General features: G+C 44.6%; 1 protein-coding gene across 2 annotated transcripts in view; it reads right to left on the bottom strand.

Moving 5' to 3' along the window:
• camk1a (calcium/calmodulin-dependent protein kinase Ia) overlaps positions 1-18,528 on the bottom strand; it is a 34,974-nt gene that overhangs the window by 15,756 nt on the left and 690 nt on the right. For both annotated transcript variants that reach the window (XM_056256179.1, XM_056256180.1), the window contains exon 2: positions 16,367-16,477. In XM_056256179.1, coding sequence (XP_056112154.1) covers positions 16,367-16,452 — 86 coding nt within the window. In that variant the 5' untranslated portion in view covers positions 16,453-16,477. The remainder of the gene's footprint in view (positions 1-16,366; positions 16,478-18,528) is intronic.

Genomic DNA, 18,528 nt, shown 5'->3' with positions numbered 1-18,528 from the left:
AGCGCTGATGCAGCTTGGCCGGCGGCGGCGTATGCGCGACCGGCGAGAGCTGAAGTAGATCGGCAAGGCTTCGAGGGATGAGAAGCTTTAGCTTTCCATCCAGCGTTGGAGGGTGGACACAGATGATTGGCCACAGCTTCCTCGAGGGGCGGAGTCCCCTCATAGCCTCTTTCTTTCGCGCCGTCCACAGAGGAGAGCGACAAAGAAAAAGAAGGCTTCAGGCGAGCGGAGCGACTTCGTGAGTTCGTCGTGAACTTCCGGGAAGAAGGGGGAGGGTCTTTGTCGAGGGGCCTGTCGGCGCCCCTGCAGGAACCACTCGTCCAGTCGGCTGCGGGCGGGTTCTTCCGGGGAAGACCAATCGAGCCCGAGGTCTTCCACGGCCTTAGAGAGAATGCGGACGATCTCAGAGTCCATGCTGGAGCCCGCGCTCGTGCCCGCTAATGTCGATGGCGCGGGGTCGAAGGACGAGCCCGGCCAATCGTCGGATGCAGCATCACAGGAAAAACTGTCATCCTTATCATCGTCATCCCCTGACGCGCCAAACGAGACGAGCCCCATCGCTCCGCTGGAGGGGTGCTGGTCCGCCTGTGTGAACTGGACTGGCGGCGGGGAGTCTTCGGGTGGTGGTGAAGCACGCGGGGATTGGCCCGGCGTGACATCACTGCAAACCGCGTGCTCCGGCGGCCTCTGTGAGCGGCGTTTTTTCTTTCGCGGCTCGACTAGAGGAGATGGCAGCACGGAAGAGGTGGGCTCTTTCGCGGTGAAAACGGCGAAGCGAGCGCGCAGCTCGGTGAGGCCCAGGGCGTCACACTCGGGACATCCGCCTCGAGTAAGGGCAGCCTCTGCGTGGTCCGGTCCCAAGCAGCGGGCGCAGATGATGTGACGATCCCCGTCCTGAAGAGGGCCTCGACACGAGGCGCAGGAAGGCATTTGAAACAACGCCTTGTGAAATTTGCTCTTTTAGAAAAAGTGTCGCGGGGGCGAACACTGAAGCTTTGAAAAAGGATATAGATGGTGCGCGCCGGATGGCTTAGCAGAAGGGCGATCGAAGGCGGCTGAAGGCGCCGGCGTCCTCGAAGCAGTCCTGCTGTAGGCTTGTCGACGGCGGCGGCGAAAAGACTCCAACAAATCCGGAGGATCCAGCGAAGAGAAGGTTCTTTGCTGAAGGAGATTAAATCTAAAGAACTCAGACGACGGGGCGCCCAATATATAGGCCTTGGCCACGCCCATCTTGGCGGGCTCTGACGCGCGTGGGCGCGAAGCACGCTCATTGGAAGCGGGTTCAGAGTCGCCCCGTCATTGGTTCGTGCAAGTTGCCGCAGCACAGCCAATGACCGAGCTGCCTCGCTCATTGCTGTATGCTGTGCAGCTGCAATGCGTTTTACATAAAGACTTCAATATTTCTCGAGAAAAGGAGTTTTCCCATAGCGTAAAGCTATTACGCAATAGGAGGAACCTCTCGAAAGGGAACACATTATTTTTCACATATTTTACATTGTTGCAGCACCTCTCTTCCCAGGCTGTCAGTAACACTCTGTTTAGTTCCTGTCTCCCAGTTCCTCCTTCTGAAAAGCAGTGGCAATGCGCCCTGATTGGTTGACTGGACTAGTGTGTTATGATTGGTCAACCACTTCATGCATGATAGAAAATGTCACACTCCTTACCATAACACTACTAACTCAACCAGGCCTCTACACTTTTTTGTGGGGGGGTATGCCTTGAGCGGGATTTATTTAAATTAGGAATACTGCGACAAGTTTGTTCCCGGAAGAAAACTGAAGGCTACAATCGAGGTGTTTCAGGGCAGTTGAGAAACAGTGTTCTTGTGCACTTTGAAACTTTACAGACCTGTTTTAATGCTCAAACAGTAACATTACACACTAAATAAAGCTGAAAATGATGTAATAAAAGCATATAGGTCCTTTTAATAGTATAAGAATTAACTAAAACTAAATAGAACACCCTAGAAAACGTCTCTGGTTACTTACGTAACCTATGTTCTCTGAATAGGGAACGAGACGCTGCGGAAAGCGCAGTGGGATATCCTCTGGATGTGCCGATTGCCTGAAGCCCTATAGAATCACGCCAATCCATTGGCTGATGGCGCTCGCGCAAAGCTGGCTCCGCCCCGACGCTCTTACGTCGTAGCATGATGTACGCGCGCGCGCCATCTTCTCCTCAGATTTCTCTGCCGAAAAGAAAAACTGTCGGCAGCGCGAGGAGCTTGGCAGCGAACGCAGCGTCTCGTTCCCTATTCAGAGAACATAGGTTACGTAAGTAACCAGAGACGTTCTCTTTCATAGGTTCACTCAACGCTGCGGAAAGCGCAGTGGGAACGAAATACCAAACTCGCCAAGCTAAGCGCTGCCATAACCGGTACCAGACCAAATAATAACAACCATGATAGGTTCAAGCAGATAGAACCTGGGAACCTGGAGTCATGTCAAGATCCAAATTATAGAACCTCACAAAGGTGTGCGGAGAGGACCAACCTGCCGCCACACAAATGTCTTCCAAGAGGGCCCCTCTAAAGAGAGCTTGAGAGGAAGCCACACTTCTGGTGGAATGCGCTCTGATGCTAAGAGGTGAAGGCAAACCACGCACCTCATAAGCCAGCGAAATAGCGTCCGTTACCCAGTGGGAAATCCTCTGCTTTGATGCTGCAAGCCCGCGGCGGCCAGCACCAAAACATACCAAGAGCTGGTTTGATTTCCTCCAACCGCTTGAGCGATCTACATACAACTTCAAAGAACGGACCGGGCAGAGCAAGTTAAGTTTCCTTTCTTCCTCAGAGGCAAAAGGAGGAGGGTGGAAAGCATTAAGGTTAACAACCTGAGAGCGGAACGCCGTGGAAAGAACCTTGGGTACATACCCCGACCTCGGCCTCAAGGTAACCCTAACCAGGCCAGGAGCGAAGTCCAAGCATGACTCACTAATAGAGAGAGCCTGCAAATCCCCTATCCGCTTCAGTGAAGATAAAGCTAACAAAAGAGCAACCTTAAGAGTCAGAATCCGCTCAGGAGCTGACTCCAAGGGCTCGAAGGGAGCCTCTGTCAAACCCTCCAGGACGACTGACAGGTCCCACGAGGGAACACTAGGGGGGCGAGCCGGTTTCAGGCGCCTAACCCCACGCATGAAGGCCGAAACTAACCTCAGCTTCCCCAAGGGAATCTCATCCGATTCTCTATGAGCAGCAATAGCTGCGACATACACTCTGAGAGTGGTAGCGGCCGCTCCGGAAGCAAACTTTTCCTGCAGGAATTCCAGCACTGAGCCTACTGGGCAGCTAACTGGGTTCCTATCATGTGCTAAGCACCACGCCTCGAACACCCTCCACTTGGAGGAATATAGCCTCCTCGTCGAAGGGGCTCTAGCATTCGCAATAGTCTCCTGAACGTCGGTTGGGAGATCAAAGCTTAAAGCTAACGGCCTCTGATAGGCCAAACGTACAGCTTCCAAATGTCGGGGCGAGGATGCCATATCCTGCCCTGAAGCTGGGAAAGCAGGTCCTCCCTGACCGGTATCTCCCAGGGGGAGGATTCCAACAGAGGGATCAGCTCCGAAAACCATGGCTGGGACGGCCAGAATGGGGCTACCAGAAGGAGGCGGACTCCGCTCTCCCTCACTCTGGACAGAATCAGGATCAGCTTGATGGGCGGGAAGGCATAGAGTTTCTGCATCGGCCAAGGGTGGGCGAACGCATCTAAAGCAGGTCCTCCCTGACCGGTATCTCCCAGGGGGAGGATTCCAACAGAGGGATCAGCTCCGAAAACCATGGCTGGGACGGCCAGAATGGGGCTACCAGAAGGAGGCGGACTCCGCTCTCCCTCACTCTGGACAGAATCTGGATCAGCTTGATGGGCGGGAAGGCATAGAGTTTCTGCATCGGCCAAGGGTGGGCGAACGCATCTATCCCCAATGGAGCTGGAGGGCTCAGAGAGAACCAAAGCGGGCATTGGGACGACTCCTGAGATGCAAAGAGGTCCACTTCCGCTTTTCCGAACACCTCCCAGATCAGGGCCACCGACTGGCGGTTCAACATCCATTCCCCAGACCTGAGCTTCTGCCTCGACAGAAAATCTGCTGCGAGGTTCAGAATCCCTGGGACATGAACTGCTCTCAGAGAGAGGAACTTGTCCTGGGACCACAGGAGAAGGTGACGCGCATGCCTGTCTAGGGTGCGCGATCGTGAACCCCCCTGTCTGTTTACATGGGACACTACTGCCATATTGTCCGTTCTGACAATGACATGGTGTCCTTCGAGGAAAGGGAGAAAGTGGCAAAGAGCCAGGAAGACAGCCCTCAGCTCCAAGCTGTTTATGTGCCACGAGAGGGTCTCGCCAGTCCAAACCCCACACGCTGGCCTGCCCTCGAAAACCGCTCCCCAGCCGGTCAGAGAGGCATCCGTCGTAACCATCTGGCGACGGAATACCGCACCCATACCGACTCCTTTCTGAAGGAAGAGGGGGTCCCGCCAGATTGACAGGGCGCGAAAGCAACTGCGCGACACCTTCAATAGGCGAAAGGCTGGCCCCGTGGGCCGAGCCCCTGAGAGCTTCATCCACCACAGAAAAGGTCTCATGTGGAGCAGCCCCAGAGGTAGCACAGGGGAGGCCGCGGCCATAAGGCCCAGAAGTCTGCGGCAGGTGCTCACGGAAACATGCTGGCCTAGTGCGAAACGGGACAGACATGTCACCAGACTGGAAATCCGTGCAGGAGCCAAACGGGCCTGCATAAGAACGGAGTCCATGCATACCCCCAAGAAAACCGTGTTCTGAGCTGGAGTAAGAACGCTCTTCTCCGTATTCAGCCTCAAACCGAGAGACTGAATATGACGGAGGACAATGTCCCTGTGGTGAGTCACCAACTCTCTGGAGTGGGCTAAAAGGAGCCAATCGTCCAGGTAGTTGAGTATATGGATGCCCTGGAGCCGCAGCGGGGCCAGAGCAGCATCCATACACTTTGAGAACGTCCTTGGCGCTAGAGCGAGGCCAAAGGGGAGGACCCTGTACTGGTACGCTTTCCCTCCAAAGGCGAACCTGAGGAACTTCCTGTGTCGCCGTACGACCTGGATGTGGAAATAAGCATCCTTGAGGTCTACCGTCACGAACCAGTCCCCCCGCCGGATATGAGATATGATGGCCTTCAGCGTCAACATTTTGAATTTTCCTTTGTAAAGAGAGAAATTCAACCGGCGAAGATCTAGTATCGGCCGCAGGCCGCCCCCCTTCTTCGGGACCAGGAAGTAACGGCTGTAGAAGCCCTGTTCGACTTCCCCCGAAGGAATCTCTTCTATCGCCCCCTTCAGCAGAAGGGATGAAATCTCCTGCTGTAGTACAGAAGCCTGAGCGGCGCTGTCGACTACAGTAGGAAAGACCCCGTTGAAGCAGGGGGGGTTGCGACAAAACTGAAGCGTGTAGCCGAGCCGAACTGTGCGAAGGATCCAAGGCGATACCCCTGGTAAACGCTCCCATTCTTGAACGAAATGTGATAGAGGCAGAGGAGTGTTGCAGTGCAAGGGACATACCTGAGGTAGGGTGTCGCGCTGGTTTCCATGGGGAGGCGCGGTTGACCGTGGAGGAGAGCGCTTGGCGTCCTGACACGTATTGGGGGGTACCACCACCTGGATAGAAGTAACTGGGTCCGCCTGCTCCAGAGGAAAAAGAACTGTGCCTCTGAGGAAGCGATTGGCGGGTGTAACGTGCACCGGGAGCGAGGGGAGAAAGCAAGATGCGTCTCCTTCCTCCTGCGCCGGACTGGGTGAAGAGAGTGAAACAGGACCTGCACTTCGAAACACGCTGGGTGGCGAAGGTGACAGGGTTGGATGAGGAGAGCCGGCTGGAGGAGGGCAGAAACGCTTGCGCGGTCTGTCCCAACCTCGTAGATCTGATGAGGCTCTCCTCCTCCTGCCCTGCGGGTCAGGAACGGCTCGAGGAGGCTGGAGCGGCCGATTTGTTGGACCGCTTCAGCTGAAGGCGCTTGTGAGGGCGCTGGCGAGGAAATGGACGACCTCGGGCTCCCCAGACAGTAGTTGGTGGGTGGCGAGCCGGGTCACTCCTGCTAGTAGGGAACTCAGCCCTATGAGCAGAGCGTTCTCGGGTTTGAGAAGGGGGAGGGTTGGAGTCACTGGGCCCTCTGACCCTCCTGGGCATAAACTGCCTGAACGCGGCCGACTGAGACTTAGCGGCGCGGAACTTGTCAACCACCGTGTTGACCGCCTCCCCGAAAAGACCTGAGTGGGAGATAGGGGCATCCAGGAGGAAACTCTTATCCTTGTCTCGGATCTCCGTGAGATTCAACCAGAGGTGGCGCTCTGCAGCAACCGAGCCCGCCATAGAGCGACCTACAGCCCGAGCAGTGTGCTTGGTGGCTCTTAGGGCCAGATCTGTGGCTTTGCGAAGCTCTTTGACAGCTTCGGGCGTCAGTCCCTCTCCTTCATCCATGTCCTTCAAGACGTCCGCTTGGTAGGCTTGAAGGATGGCCATGGTATGCAGGGCCATGCCTGCCTGACCAGCCGCCATGTAAGACTTCCCAATAAGGGAGGAAGTAGTCCTACAAGCCTTGGAAGGAAGAAGGGGACGCGCCTTCCAAGACGGTGCAGACGACGGGGCGAGGTGGTTAGCCAGCGTGTCCTCGACCGCTGGAATAGCGGAATAACCCTGCTCCACAAAACCAACAAGGTTGGTGAAGTCAGCGGCTGCCGCATTAGTTAGGCGTGCGGAGAATGGCTGCTTCCAGGATCTGGAGATCTCGTGATGCAGATCGCTGAAAAAGGGCAGCTTTCTTCGCTCTGGCCTAGAATTAGGGCCACGTAGGAACCTCTCGTCGAGTTTGGACGATTGAGACTCGCGGGGCTCATCAGGCCAGTCAATAGAGAGCTTCTCTGTAGCGCGCGACAGCACCTCAATAAGCTCAGTGTAGGCCGGAGTAGGCCGCGCGTCCTGGCCGCTAGGCGGGATAACGTCATCAGCCAAAGCAGGCCCGAAATCCTCGGAGTCGGAGGCTGCAGTGTAAATAACGTCATCCAGACCGAAAGAAACCGATTCGCGGGCTCCCGGGCTGGGACATAAATAATCATGCGCGAATTCAACCGCGCCGCGTGCGTGCTCGGGAGAGGGAGGGAGAGAAAGGGCGAGGCCCGTCTGCTCATACTCAATATCCTCGAGCTCAACATCCGAACCCCAGGCCGCGGATCCACGAGAGGCCTCAGCAGTCTCGGGAGCGCGACGGGGGGAAACGAATGTCTCCTTCTCAAAAACCGCGAGTCTAGAGCGGAGGGTTTTGAGAAGGAGATTGTCACAAAATTTACATTTCGACAATCCTAATACAGCCTCACGCGCATGCGAAAAACCCATACATTTAACACACTTACTGTGAGGGTCGTTGTTCGAGATAAAACGAACGCATGGCGGAGAGCAGCGTCGATAATCCATGACACTTCACTGTAAGGAGAACAGAGTTCCACTTATACCAGTCGCTGAAGTGTCGAGACGAAAGCTGAAGTTGAATTGAAGAATTCGGGCTCAGAAAAACCGCACGAAGGGCGAGATGTGACCGCTTCGTGAAGGCAGAGAAATCTGAGGAGAAGATGGCGCGCGCGCGTACATCATGCTACGACGTAAGAGCGTCGGGGCGGAGCCAGCTTTGCGCGAGCGCCATCAGCCAATGGATTGGCGTGATTCTATAGGGCTTCAGGCAATCGGCACATCCAGAGGATATCCCACTGCGCTTTCCGCAGCGTTGAGTGAACCTATGAAAGAGAACCACCTATAACATGCTAGCAACCGCATAATGATGCCCTGGCAACCATGGTTTTACACATTAATGTTTACATTACAATACACTGTTTGCATTACATGAAATGTATAAAAATGGTACAAGGGTGCTGAGAGACTTGACTTGAAAGCATTATTAGATTAGCCAAAATTATCAAAATACTAGCAAATATTCATTTAAAACTCTCAAAATATGTGTAAAATATATTTTAAAAAAAAGGACAAAAAAATAACATGCATTTTGAGAATGACAGTAAAATGTGTCTGAATGTGTGGGCCCAGTCATTATCCATCATGTGTGCAATTTTCAGTATTTAAAAACTATTTTTAAATGCGTGACTGTCTTATTGCATAACCCTGTAAGAGGAAGATTTCAATTAAAAGGACCTTATGATATGTTGTTGTTGAGATAATACAAATAAAATGGAGGACTCCAATGACCTGGAAGCCACACTAGTGAGTCATGGTCACAGCAGGGATGTTTATTGAGAGAGAGCATCTCATACAGCGCTGCAGCTGTCAACAAACTTTGTACTGGACTCGTATCACAGAGTTATCAAAGTGCCTTAAGTGGAGTGAGGGGAGTCTGTGTGTGTGTGTGGGGGGGGCCAAAAGGAGGTCGGGAAGAAAGAAAGAAGAAAAGAAAGCGAGAGCGAGAGGAAATGAAGAGAGCGAGAGCTGTGCTGTTGCCGTGAGACATGGTGTAATTAAGGCCTCCCATGGCTTCCTGTGGGTAAAGGAGGAGAAAGATGGGAGAGAGAATGGAGATTAGGAAATGATACAAGACAGCCTGTGTGGGTGTTTGGGTCTGTAAATAAGAAAATTGTTTCGCAGAGACATGATGGAATGCCTTACATATGTTATGAGGCCAATAATTTCCCAACAGCAGCTAAAATAGATTGAAAAAAATGCCCAGGGTGTAAAGTGTTTCTTTAGAGAAAACATCTACACTGAAAGGAAAATGACAAACATTCATATTCATAATACATGAATATTCATTATTCATATTTACATTACACTGTAGTGTTTACATTAGATCAAATGTTTAAAATTTGGTACAACAATGCTGAGGGACTCTTATTGGCAATTATTAGATTAGCCAAAGATAATACATTTTACCTAATATTTATTTAACATGTATAATGAAGAAAAACAATGCAAGGGCATTTTGAGAATGAAATTTGTCGGAATGTGTGGGCCCAGTCATTTTGCATCACGTGTATTTGAAAATCATACTGTTAAAACATAACATTTTAAAATAATTTTGCTGCTTCATTATTGTTATGTCCTAGTGCCGTGCTTTCCAATATACCTTTAAATGTTATACCCTTGCATCCCTAATCCATCTCTGGTTCGCAACCTTTATGGGGGCTCGTCCGGGATCTAAAATACCAATCCCAACTAAGACATTGGGAAAAAATTGTCTACATATGTTCATTGGAACTATGGCTTCGGGAAACACTGACTCATTGAACTATACTGATAATGACGAAACTTGCGGCCATAGTTGGCTAACGATGCTTTTGGGAAACGCACCCCTGGCAAATAATCTGTAGAGCAATAATACAATCATTCAAAGAGTTAGTGCCGAAACACGCGTTTAATGTCTCTCGTTATTATTCAAACCCCAGAAACAACTCAATTTTGTGTCTATTATGCTTTGGTCTTCCACAATAAATTCTCAATTTAATTTGTTTAAGTACATTTATTGAATACCCTTCGAATTATCTTAAATTAGTTTTTTTTTCCCCTTCAGCAAATATTGATAATTTATAACAAAAAAGAAAAACTTGCTTTATTAATAATTAAACAAAAATGCAGCATGTGGCCCTGTTTTCATTTTTATGGATGTCTTATAAAGGCTTGCTTGTTTGGGGAGCTTTGATTTAGATTAGATTTGGCTATAACTGACAAAAATTTTTTTTTTTTTTTTAAATCATACCAACCTGACGGAACTTGCTAAATAAAACTGGCTTCCTGATAAACTAAGCGTAGTCGATACAAATTCTCCTTTCAAAACATCGCCTCATTTTGTTTAGGAAGGTTGGGCATCAACAAAGGGACCTTCCAGACAAAAACAGCTTAGAAATGTCATTCATCCTCCTTCTGTGACATAAACTTTCATCTAAAAATAAAATATCTCATCCTGTCACCATAGCAACCAGTCCCCTTTGACCTCATGTGCCCACTTTGTAAATAAGATGAGCACTGTGAGCAGCTGAGAACAAAACAGCAAAGTCAAATGTTTGAATTCTGTAAGCTTTGAAAGAGCACAAAGATAAACCGTACTCACACGGTTTCCTAAATATCCATATTTTCAAAAACCAACAACTAAAGACTGAAAAAACACAGAAACACCATCACAAACCTGAAATACTAACCTCTTGTCTTACAAAAACATACCTTCTTCTTACAGAAAAAATATAAACAAACTGTTATTTGCATATATTAGTTAGCGCAATGGCTTACTTATTCATATCATGTCATAACAAAGTCTCCAAAGTACCACCCGTTCTTCATTATGTTGTTAACAGTCATGTACATTAGTATAAACTGTATAAATTACAATATGGAAAACAAGCAGACTGGATATAACTGTTAACACAACTCTTATCTCTTTTTATGGCTAGACAAAGTCTCTCATTATAATGTAGCAAATCCTATACAGTTTGGTTAAAATCAAACAAACTCTCTTTAATATTTACATTTGTGTCGATTTGTAAACTGTTCACCATGTTTTTAATCATCCTCTATTAAAATGCATGCTCCGCAGCGATAAGCCAAAGCAGATATAATTTCCCCAGAATAAATCAATTGACTCCACTCAAAGAATTCACGGATAAACCAATTACATAATCTACTTTAGAAAAGAGGCTTTCTGTCAACATATACAGTTAAATCCTCTGAACAACGCCTTACTGGCAAACTAGTCAAAACCGCATCACGCTTTGAAAACAAAGCTGGGTTACAGGTTTGCTTATGCACAGAAACCGTTGCACTTTCTGTCTATTCTTGCATTAATGCGAGATTAATAGTGCAGAACAGACAAAAGAACACCTTTTGATTAATAACCATACAGTGTGTGGTCTAAGAGTACAGAATGACAGAAACCTTTTGAGCGACCTTCCTAAAGATTAGCCTGCACATTTCCCACAACATTTACAAATACAGCTTCTGCATTTCTATTGGTAACATACATCAAGAAAGGTCTTCTTAAGGTTTTGGACTTTCCCATGATATCTCTCTCTCTCTCTCTCTGTTTATTTCTGCTGACGGGGCAGACAGGTCCCAGCTGCAGCAATTTTGCCTACTACACAGTCCGCTTTAGTTCATTCAGCTCTCTGTAGAATTTGTTGTTTGCCGACAAAAGAAAACATCATGGCCCGTGGCTCTCAGCACAAAACTAAAATTGCTCATTGACATTGAGCACGTTTACATGCACACAAAAAAACGCTGATAACTACCAAAAATCAGTTTATTGAAATAACCCGATTTAACTGTTTACATACAAATCAATAATATATTAATGAAAGTAAACCACGTTTACAAGACTGTATTAAAAAACAGGTTATCCAGTGGTGACTTCAAAACGTAAGCATATTTCACTCAGAGTATTCTATGTATTATGTGAGCTGTGGTGTTAAATAAAGCATTCAAAATGTCAATGAGAGACTTGCACAGACTCATTCTCCTCTCATATTTGAAGTTTCTACAACTGTACCACTTGTCCTTTGGCTACAGATGAGAACAAATTGTTAATATTAGTTTTATATTAAAGTCTGTCTGAGTTTGATATATTTCTCCTCCCCTAGCGCGAAACACTCGCTGTGGCTGGATGCGCATTAAAGGTCCACTGAAGTGCCTTGAAACGTGCAGCTTTGTTTGACGTAATTTCCACTGAAACAGGAAGCTAAAGTGGGACATATTGAATGGCTCCTCCCCCTTTTCAAATAGCCAATAGCGTTTAGTTTACCTCACAGACTGCAAGTCGTACTTGACAGCACCATGGAAGCGAAATTGTAGCCATTTCATTCTTAACCAACGTACAGTTGGAAAACGGAATAAAACTTGGACGTTTGAGCAACCGAACACACATCTCCTAACCCAACCCATAAGGTGTTTACATGCCAGGGTAATGCCGTAATGGGCAAAAATCTAGCTCTGTCGTTTGGTTTATTCTTAAGCCGTTTATGATCTTACGCCGATAAAGGAAAATGGTTACATGCGTTTACAATGACCACACGCGTTGTCGGCTTAAGCATAATCGGTTTAAGAACGTGCATGTAAACGCACACCAACTGCACTGCTCCAGTCCAATGCAGAACATGTAGTCATAGAATCAAGCGGCTTGTCCACAGACATGTTCACTGACCGTCTGATGGATGTGACAAGCAAGACTGATTGGCTGGCTTGGATAAAATTGTCTGCCAAATGTGTAAATAATATATAAATGTAATGTACTGCAAGTTCCAGAAGTCAGGGAGCACACAGGTTTTTATCAGTTTGGTGAGAAAAAATTCATGTTTCCAAGATACATATACAATAGCCTTAATTTATTAAAAGAATTTGTGTAAAATCATTCTACTGTAATTGTCACATTAAATTCAATGCACTTATTTATGTAACACTATGTTTACACTAGAAGCGACCAATGTCATATTGCTTAAAGGTGCATTGCGCAACTTTTCATGTTAAAAATACCTGTTTTTCTATCCTATACATGCTTAAAGAACTGCCTGATGGGCTGAATGAGCCCTTCTCTGCGCACTGAGATTGCCTCTATAATCCTGTACAGTAAAATATATAAGAGGGATTCGGGCTCGAATTTGAGACTGGGCGTGACGTCATGCGCGTTCACGCTCACCAGGCTATGTCTCGCAGGTTTGTGTATTCGCCGGCGCCGCCATTCTCCGCATCAGCGAAGACAACTCGTGCGTCAAAGGTAGAAGATGGATTCAAAGAGACCGGCTTGTAGTCCATTCTAAACCCCAACGCAAACTCCACGTAATGTAAAGAAAAGAAAAATTTTGTCTAGTGCCACCAAAAGGTCCAAATTGGAGTAAGACAGGCGTCGGAGTAAGACGAGAGTCAACCTCGGGAAGGCATTCAACAAATGGAGAGATCTCCGGTCTGCTCTTGGTCTCAAACGGGATCCTCAGTTGGCTTTTTTCTTGATAAAACGATAAGATATAGCCCAGTCTCTAATATTTGATACGGCAAATCTATGTATGACAACAAATGACGATGCGTAAAATGTGTAATGCTTTAGCGTAAGCTAGATACATGTACAATCAGAATTGGTTGCAGTTTCGCTTGTCGCCAGAGGGGGCGTAGTTCTGCAAAAACTCAGAGACTTGCGTTTTGCACCTTTAAGGCTGTCAGCACTGGAAGTGTCGAAGCTGAGTGTCACCTCAAAGCTTGACTTCAGGAGCAGTCACTTGTTTCCTACTTTATTCCATCGGAAATACATTAAAAATGCCTTTTTTATGGGCTATTTTATAACCACATTTATACATTATGCAAGTGTTGCATAAAATCATGGTTAGACTTGAATTAGTAGGCCAGAATATACGCTATACCTTTTGAAAGTTTAGAGTCAGTATGATTTTCTTAAAGTTTTTTGAAGAAAGTCACTTATGCTCATCAAGGGTGCATTTATTCGATCAAAAATACAGTGGAAACAGTAATTTGGGGAAATATTATTTCACTTTTAAATAAATGTTTTCAATTTTAATATCTTTTAAAATGTAATTTATTCATGTGATAGCAAAGCTGAATTTTCAGCATCATTATTCTAGTCTTCAGTGTCACATGATCCTTCCGAAATCATTCTAATCTGCTGATTTGGAGCTCAAGAAACATTTAATTTATTATTATTATTTATTATGTTGAAAACAGAAGGGCTGCTTAATATTTTTTTGTGGAAATTGTAATACATTTTTTCAGGATTCTTTGAATAGAGCAGCATTTATGTGTAAAAGAAATCGTATAACATTATACATGTCTTTACTGTTACTTTTAATGTATCCTCCCAGATTAAAAGTATTGATTTCTTTCAAGAAAAAAATCTTAATGGCCCCAAATTTTTGAACGGTAGAGTATAATGTTTCATAGCAGTCAATTGATGAAATTTGTACATAAATAAAGTAAAAAAGTTCCAAAGTGTCTGGAAAACCTGTTCCATAAATAGAAAAGTGGGATCCGTCAACTGAAGGTGCATTGCAATTTGCCACAAGGGACACTTATTTTCAGATTTAACCAATCCTAAACATCATAAAAATGTAAATAACTGCAGTTGGCCTCTTTATAAGTCATGAAGATGGTCTCTTTCTGTTGAAGTAGGTATTTCTTTGCCAGAATAATGTACAAAGTGGTTCATAATATATGCTGATAGTTGAACACAAAGGTATTAAAGTCGGCATGAAACAAAAGATGCAATAGTCTTATCGTATATCCGAGTGAAACGGCTTCTCAAACAAGAAAAAATGTAAAGCTGGACCCGAAGCCTAAATCCGAATTCAGAAAGGCATGGAAAATTAATAATGTATTCTACGGAGCCTCCAAAGGGACGCGGTTAGGCTTGCTGCGGTAGTCGGTTACATTACAGTACATCAGATTTTAATTATCACATGAGGATAGTAAGGAGAGGTGACTGACAGGATGATGTTGGAGGATTTGGTGCGCAACAGATCCTGAGCATCATTGACAAATATCTTATCTTTTAAAATGAGTGGTCAGTACCGCCGCTCCCTATAGACAGAGTACACGTGATCGCAAATTGGAAAGTGAAAGTGAAAAGCGGGAGGGCATTCAAAATATTTTTTCCCCATCACCGTGTCCCTTTAGGGGCTCACTAACGGGGCTCATAGTATTCGGCTTCCGGCACATCCCTATGTGAGTGACAGTTTGTCCCGCCCTCGCGCCAGTAAACGCATCATCAGAGAAAAGAAGAGATGTCGCCGCAAGAGGGAGGGGAAGTAATTTTGATTAAAGATTATGAGGGCACATGAATTTACCAAAAAAATTCAATAATGGTGTGCACGGATAAATCATTTATAATGAATACTGCAATATTCCATAACAAATACGAATTTCATGTTGACTTTAAGGACTGAGGTATTGGTACAACAGGTCAAGCTTAACAATTGCTCCACACAGTGATGCTAAGAATGTATCTCTGGTGATTGTGTAGCATGCACAGCTCCAAAGAAGGGGATTTAACATGAGGCTGGCCATGTGAACTCAAGCTGAAGTAAGCATGCCCAAATGATTATGTTATGCCATCTGAAATAGCAGTCATTCTGGCCGCAGGAGGGGAGAGACACTCATAACAACCCCCTGATGAATATTATATGCTTGTGTATGTGTCTGGGAATTCATCACAGCTCTTCACTAGTGACTTTCCCCTCAGCAGTGCCTTGGAGGTTGGCGATGTGCTTCCCACCCAGTATTCGCCGTCCTGTATCTCACATGCTTCGTGAATGTCACTAAGATCCGGCATGCCAGATCAGTCTGTCCATCTGTTTATCCCTCTCTCTGGCTTTCGTCCTCAGCCACGTCGCCCAAGATGCACCGAACGTGACAGTAAATGTACACACTACACCCACGCACTCTGAGGTATAAATATATCTGTGACATAAAAGGGCTAGTGCACTTAGGGTCGACGAACGCTCTACTACAACTGGCTTCAGATGAATAATAGAAGCGTTTTAAGGTCTCTCACTACATGACTTCAAAACAAACTGAAATTTTTGTAGTTGATTTTTGCAGGAAAGCAAGCAGGAATAATATAAATTTCACAAATTCCCAATATTGACAGCAAATGAAAGCCCTGCTGAGTGCCACACTGAGGTGTCATTAATCACACCCAGCAAAGTGAGAAAAAGAGGCAACTGTTCCAACAGAAAATGGTTTCTGATGACACTCAGTGCCAATATATTCTGAATATTGTTTTCATAATGCCAACATGACATATTGGTATTCTTAACAGACTAAAACAAATGAAGGAGATCTACAGAGGAAGAGCTACAGAAGAAGATTAGATATATAGGAATACTTGTTGATACCATAGTTGCGATTCAACGATGGTGGAATGACTCCCATATAGTGATAAAACACTAAAGATGTGATTTTCATGTAATCACGATGTCCTTTTATTAGATCTAATAGGGAAGTTATAAAATCAAATCATGTTTGGAGAATTATCGTTAACTACAAATGCAAAACATTTGCGAGAACACAAAAGCATTGACAAATATTTTTTTCATATTCATTTCCCTTGAGGGGCTTCGTACCTTGGCAACTAACTGAAAACATGTTTAAGTTAAAGACTAAAATTACTAACTGCAAATGAGTAAAAACTAAAACTGAACTAAACCCAAAACTGAAATAAAAATGAATAAAAAAACTAAATAAAAATATCAACAAAACTAACTCAAAACATGAATAAAATCGATAATAGCATATTAAAAATGCCAAGATAACACTTGACTCAACTGCCAAATGCAAAAGCAAATTGCATAAAGCATTAATCAAACAAAGCTCTGGGCACTTTCATGGTAAATCGAGCAATTCATTTATTAAACACTCACGTCCCCAAGACCTCCTTGAAATCGTAATTTTCCTTGATATCAGTTGTCTTCTTTTTCCATCCATTTTCATCCTCTCCTAAAGGCATTGTATAGTTGATTTCCACTCAGGAACTAAAAAAAGACAGAAGTAGAGGTCAATTAATAAGTCATTGAAAAAGAAAATGTAGAAGTTCAATACAAGACAGACACACAGAACAGAGAAAACATAATCACTGCCACTGACGCGTGCATGTGCGAATGGCGTCGTCACATGGTACCTGTTACTTGTCTCAATGCAGGGGAAGATGGGTCAAACCAATAGTTTGTGCTTGCATAATAAGATATTTTATTAAGCCTAGTGTTTGCAGTGACTGCTTGATCACATTGTCATCTGTAAGCCAGTGACCAATTTGGCTATTTTTAGATTATTTTTTAGAGGCAAACTCCAGTGACTCTATATAACTGACATAAATTAATCCATATTAAAATATTCATCGAAACTTTTAAACTATTTTAATTCCACAAGTCCTACCTTTAGTCCTCAAGAACTTCCTTTACATGAAACTATTGATGGGTCTAAATGGATTAATGTGATTCAGCAGTATTAATGCTCCTCTGAGGAGCCACTACTGACACACACTTATTGACATTTCTAACAAGCTAGGTCGAATTAGGCTACACAGAGTACACCATCACACTGCAGGTGTGTGTGTGTGTGTGTGTGTGTGTGTACCTACCTAGGGTTTCCCTTCAAAAGGTTTTTTATTTTATTCAACAAATAAACTCATACATTGTGTATATATATATATATATATATATATATATATATATATATAAACTGTCAAATTTACAGTAAAACAAACTGCCAACTATGGTTGCCAGAAATTCACTGTAAAAAAAATGTGGTGACAATCATGTTTCCAGTTTTACAGGATGTCTGTATATTTTACAATTTATAACAGTATATTTCATTAAGTTATATACATCCCCGGTTTCACAGACAAAGCTTAAACCTAGTGCCAGACTAAAATGCATGTTTGAGCTGTTTTAACTGAAAGCAACTTGCACAAACATTTTTTTAAATATGTCAGTGCCATTGTTTTGTCTCAAGATGCACACCAGTTTAAGGCATATAAAAGCTACTTAAATATTCTAATTGAACTAAGCCCTAATCCTGACTTAATCTAAGCCCTGTTTGTGAAACCAGGGCATCATGTTTATACACCTACTTTAACTACCAAAATCTGCCTTTTTATTTAAAAAAAAACAGATAACCACCACAATAATACATGATGAATCAGAGTTCATTGTAAGAGGCTGTTAATCTTCTAAAAATCTTTAGCCATTTTTAATTCATTGAAAACTTTGTCAGTTTTAAAGATCTTTAAAACAGATGATCACTGGCTATGTTGATGTTAAATTTGATTGTTGTAATTCTGGAACCTATTAAATACAGCTGTAATCGAAAATCAACTTTTAATGAGATGTATAAGAGATGTATAACCAGACACCAGCTTCTGGCAGCGTTTCTGAAGAATCTGCTTCCAACGGTGTCACTAGGAACATTTAGTCCCTTCTCTATCTTATTGTATCATGTTCCTTGTTTGTGAAGGGCGGTGATATCTTAACTCAACTTATCTCTTAACTTTTTGGACCATTCTTCTGACTTATAGCCATATTTCTAACATGCAGTCAAACGTGACACTCAACAAACATAGCCAGTTCAGATATGTCATGTGTTCAAGCTCAAGCACACCTGGTGCAACTAATGAAGCCCTTGATTAGCTGCATCAGGTGTGCTTGAGACAACACCGGTTTTGCAGATTTGTGCTGTTGTGAGGGATTCTATTTCAGGGCATTGAATAATTTTGAGAAAAAAGGTGTGTAAGCTTAAAAAAAGAAAAGAAAGTAAAAATATATATAGGTTACACACCTTCTTTCACAGACCATTTGTTTAAAAAACAAAACAAATAACATCAGCTTTATTTTGTACCCTGTTCATAGAAATTGCCAGGTCAGAAAAGCAAACCAGACAAAATAACAAACAACTGAGCAGATCCAGCAACCCATAACTCTCAAATATGCATATAGCATAACTTGTATGGTTTCAACATCTTCCTGTTACTTAGCGCTTAGCGTAATCCCATGATGTTTGAACGTAATTGCATGCTATTATATAAAGA

Source organism: Rhinichthys klamathensis, unplaced genomic scaffold (assembly GCF_029890125.1).
Source record: "Rhinichthys klamathensis goyatoka isolate OS25496 unplaced genomic scaffold, OSU_Roscu_1.1 h1tg000124l_1, whole genome shotgun sequence".
In the NCBI taxonomy this organism is placed as follows: Eukaryota; Metazoa; Chordata; class Actinopteri; order Cypriniformes; family Leuciscidae; genus Rhinichthys; species Rhinichthys klamathensis.
The sequence above is the reverse complement of the archived record's forward strand: the minus strand, read 5'-3'. Positions and strand labels throughout refer to the sequence as shown.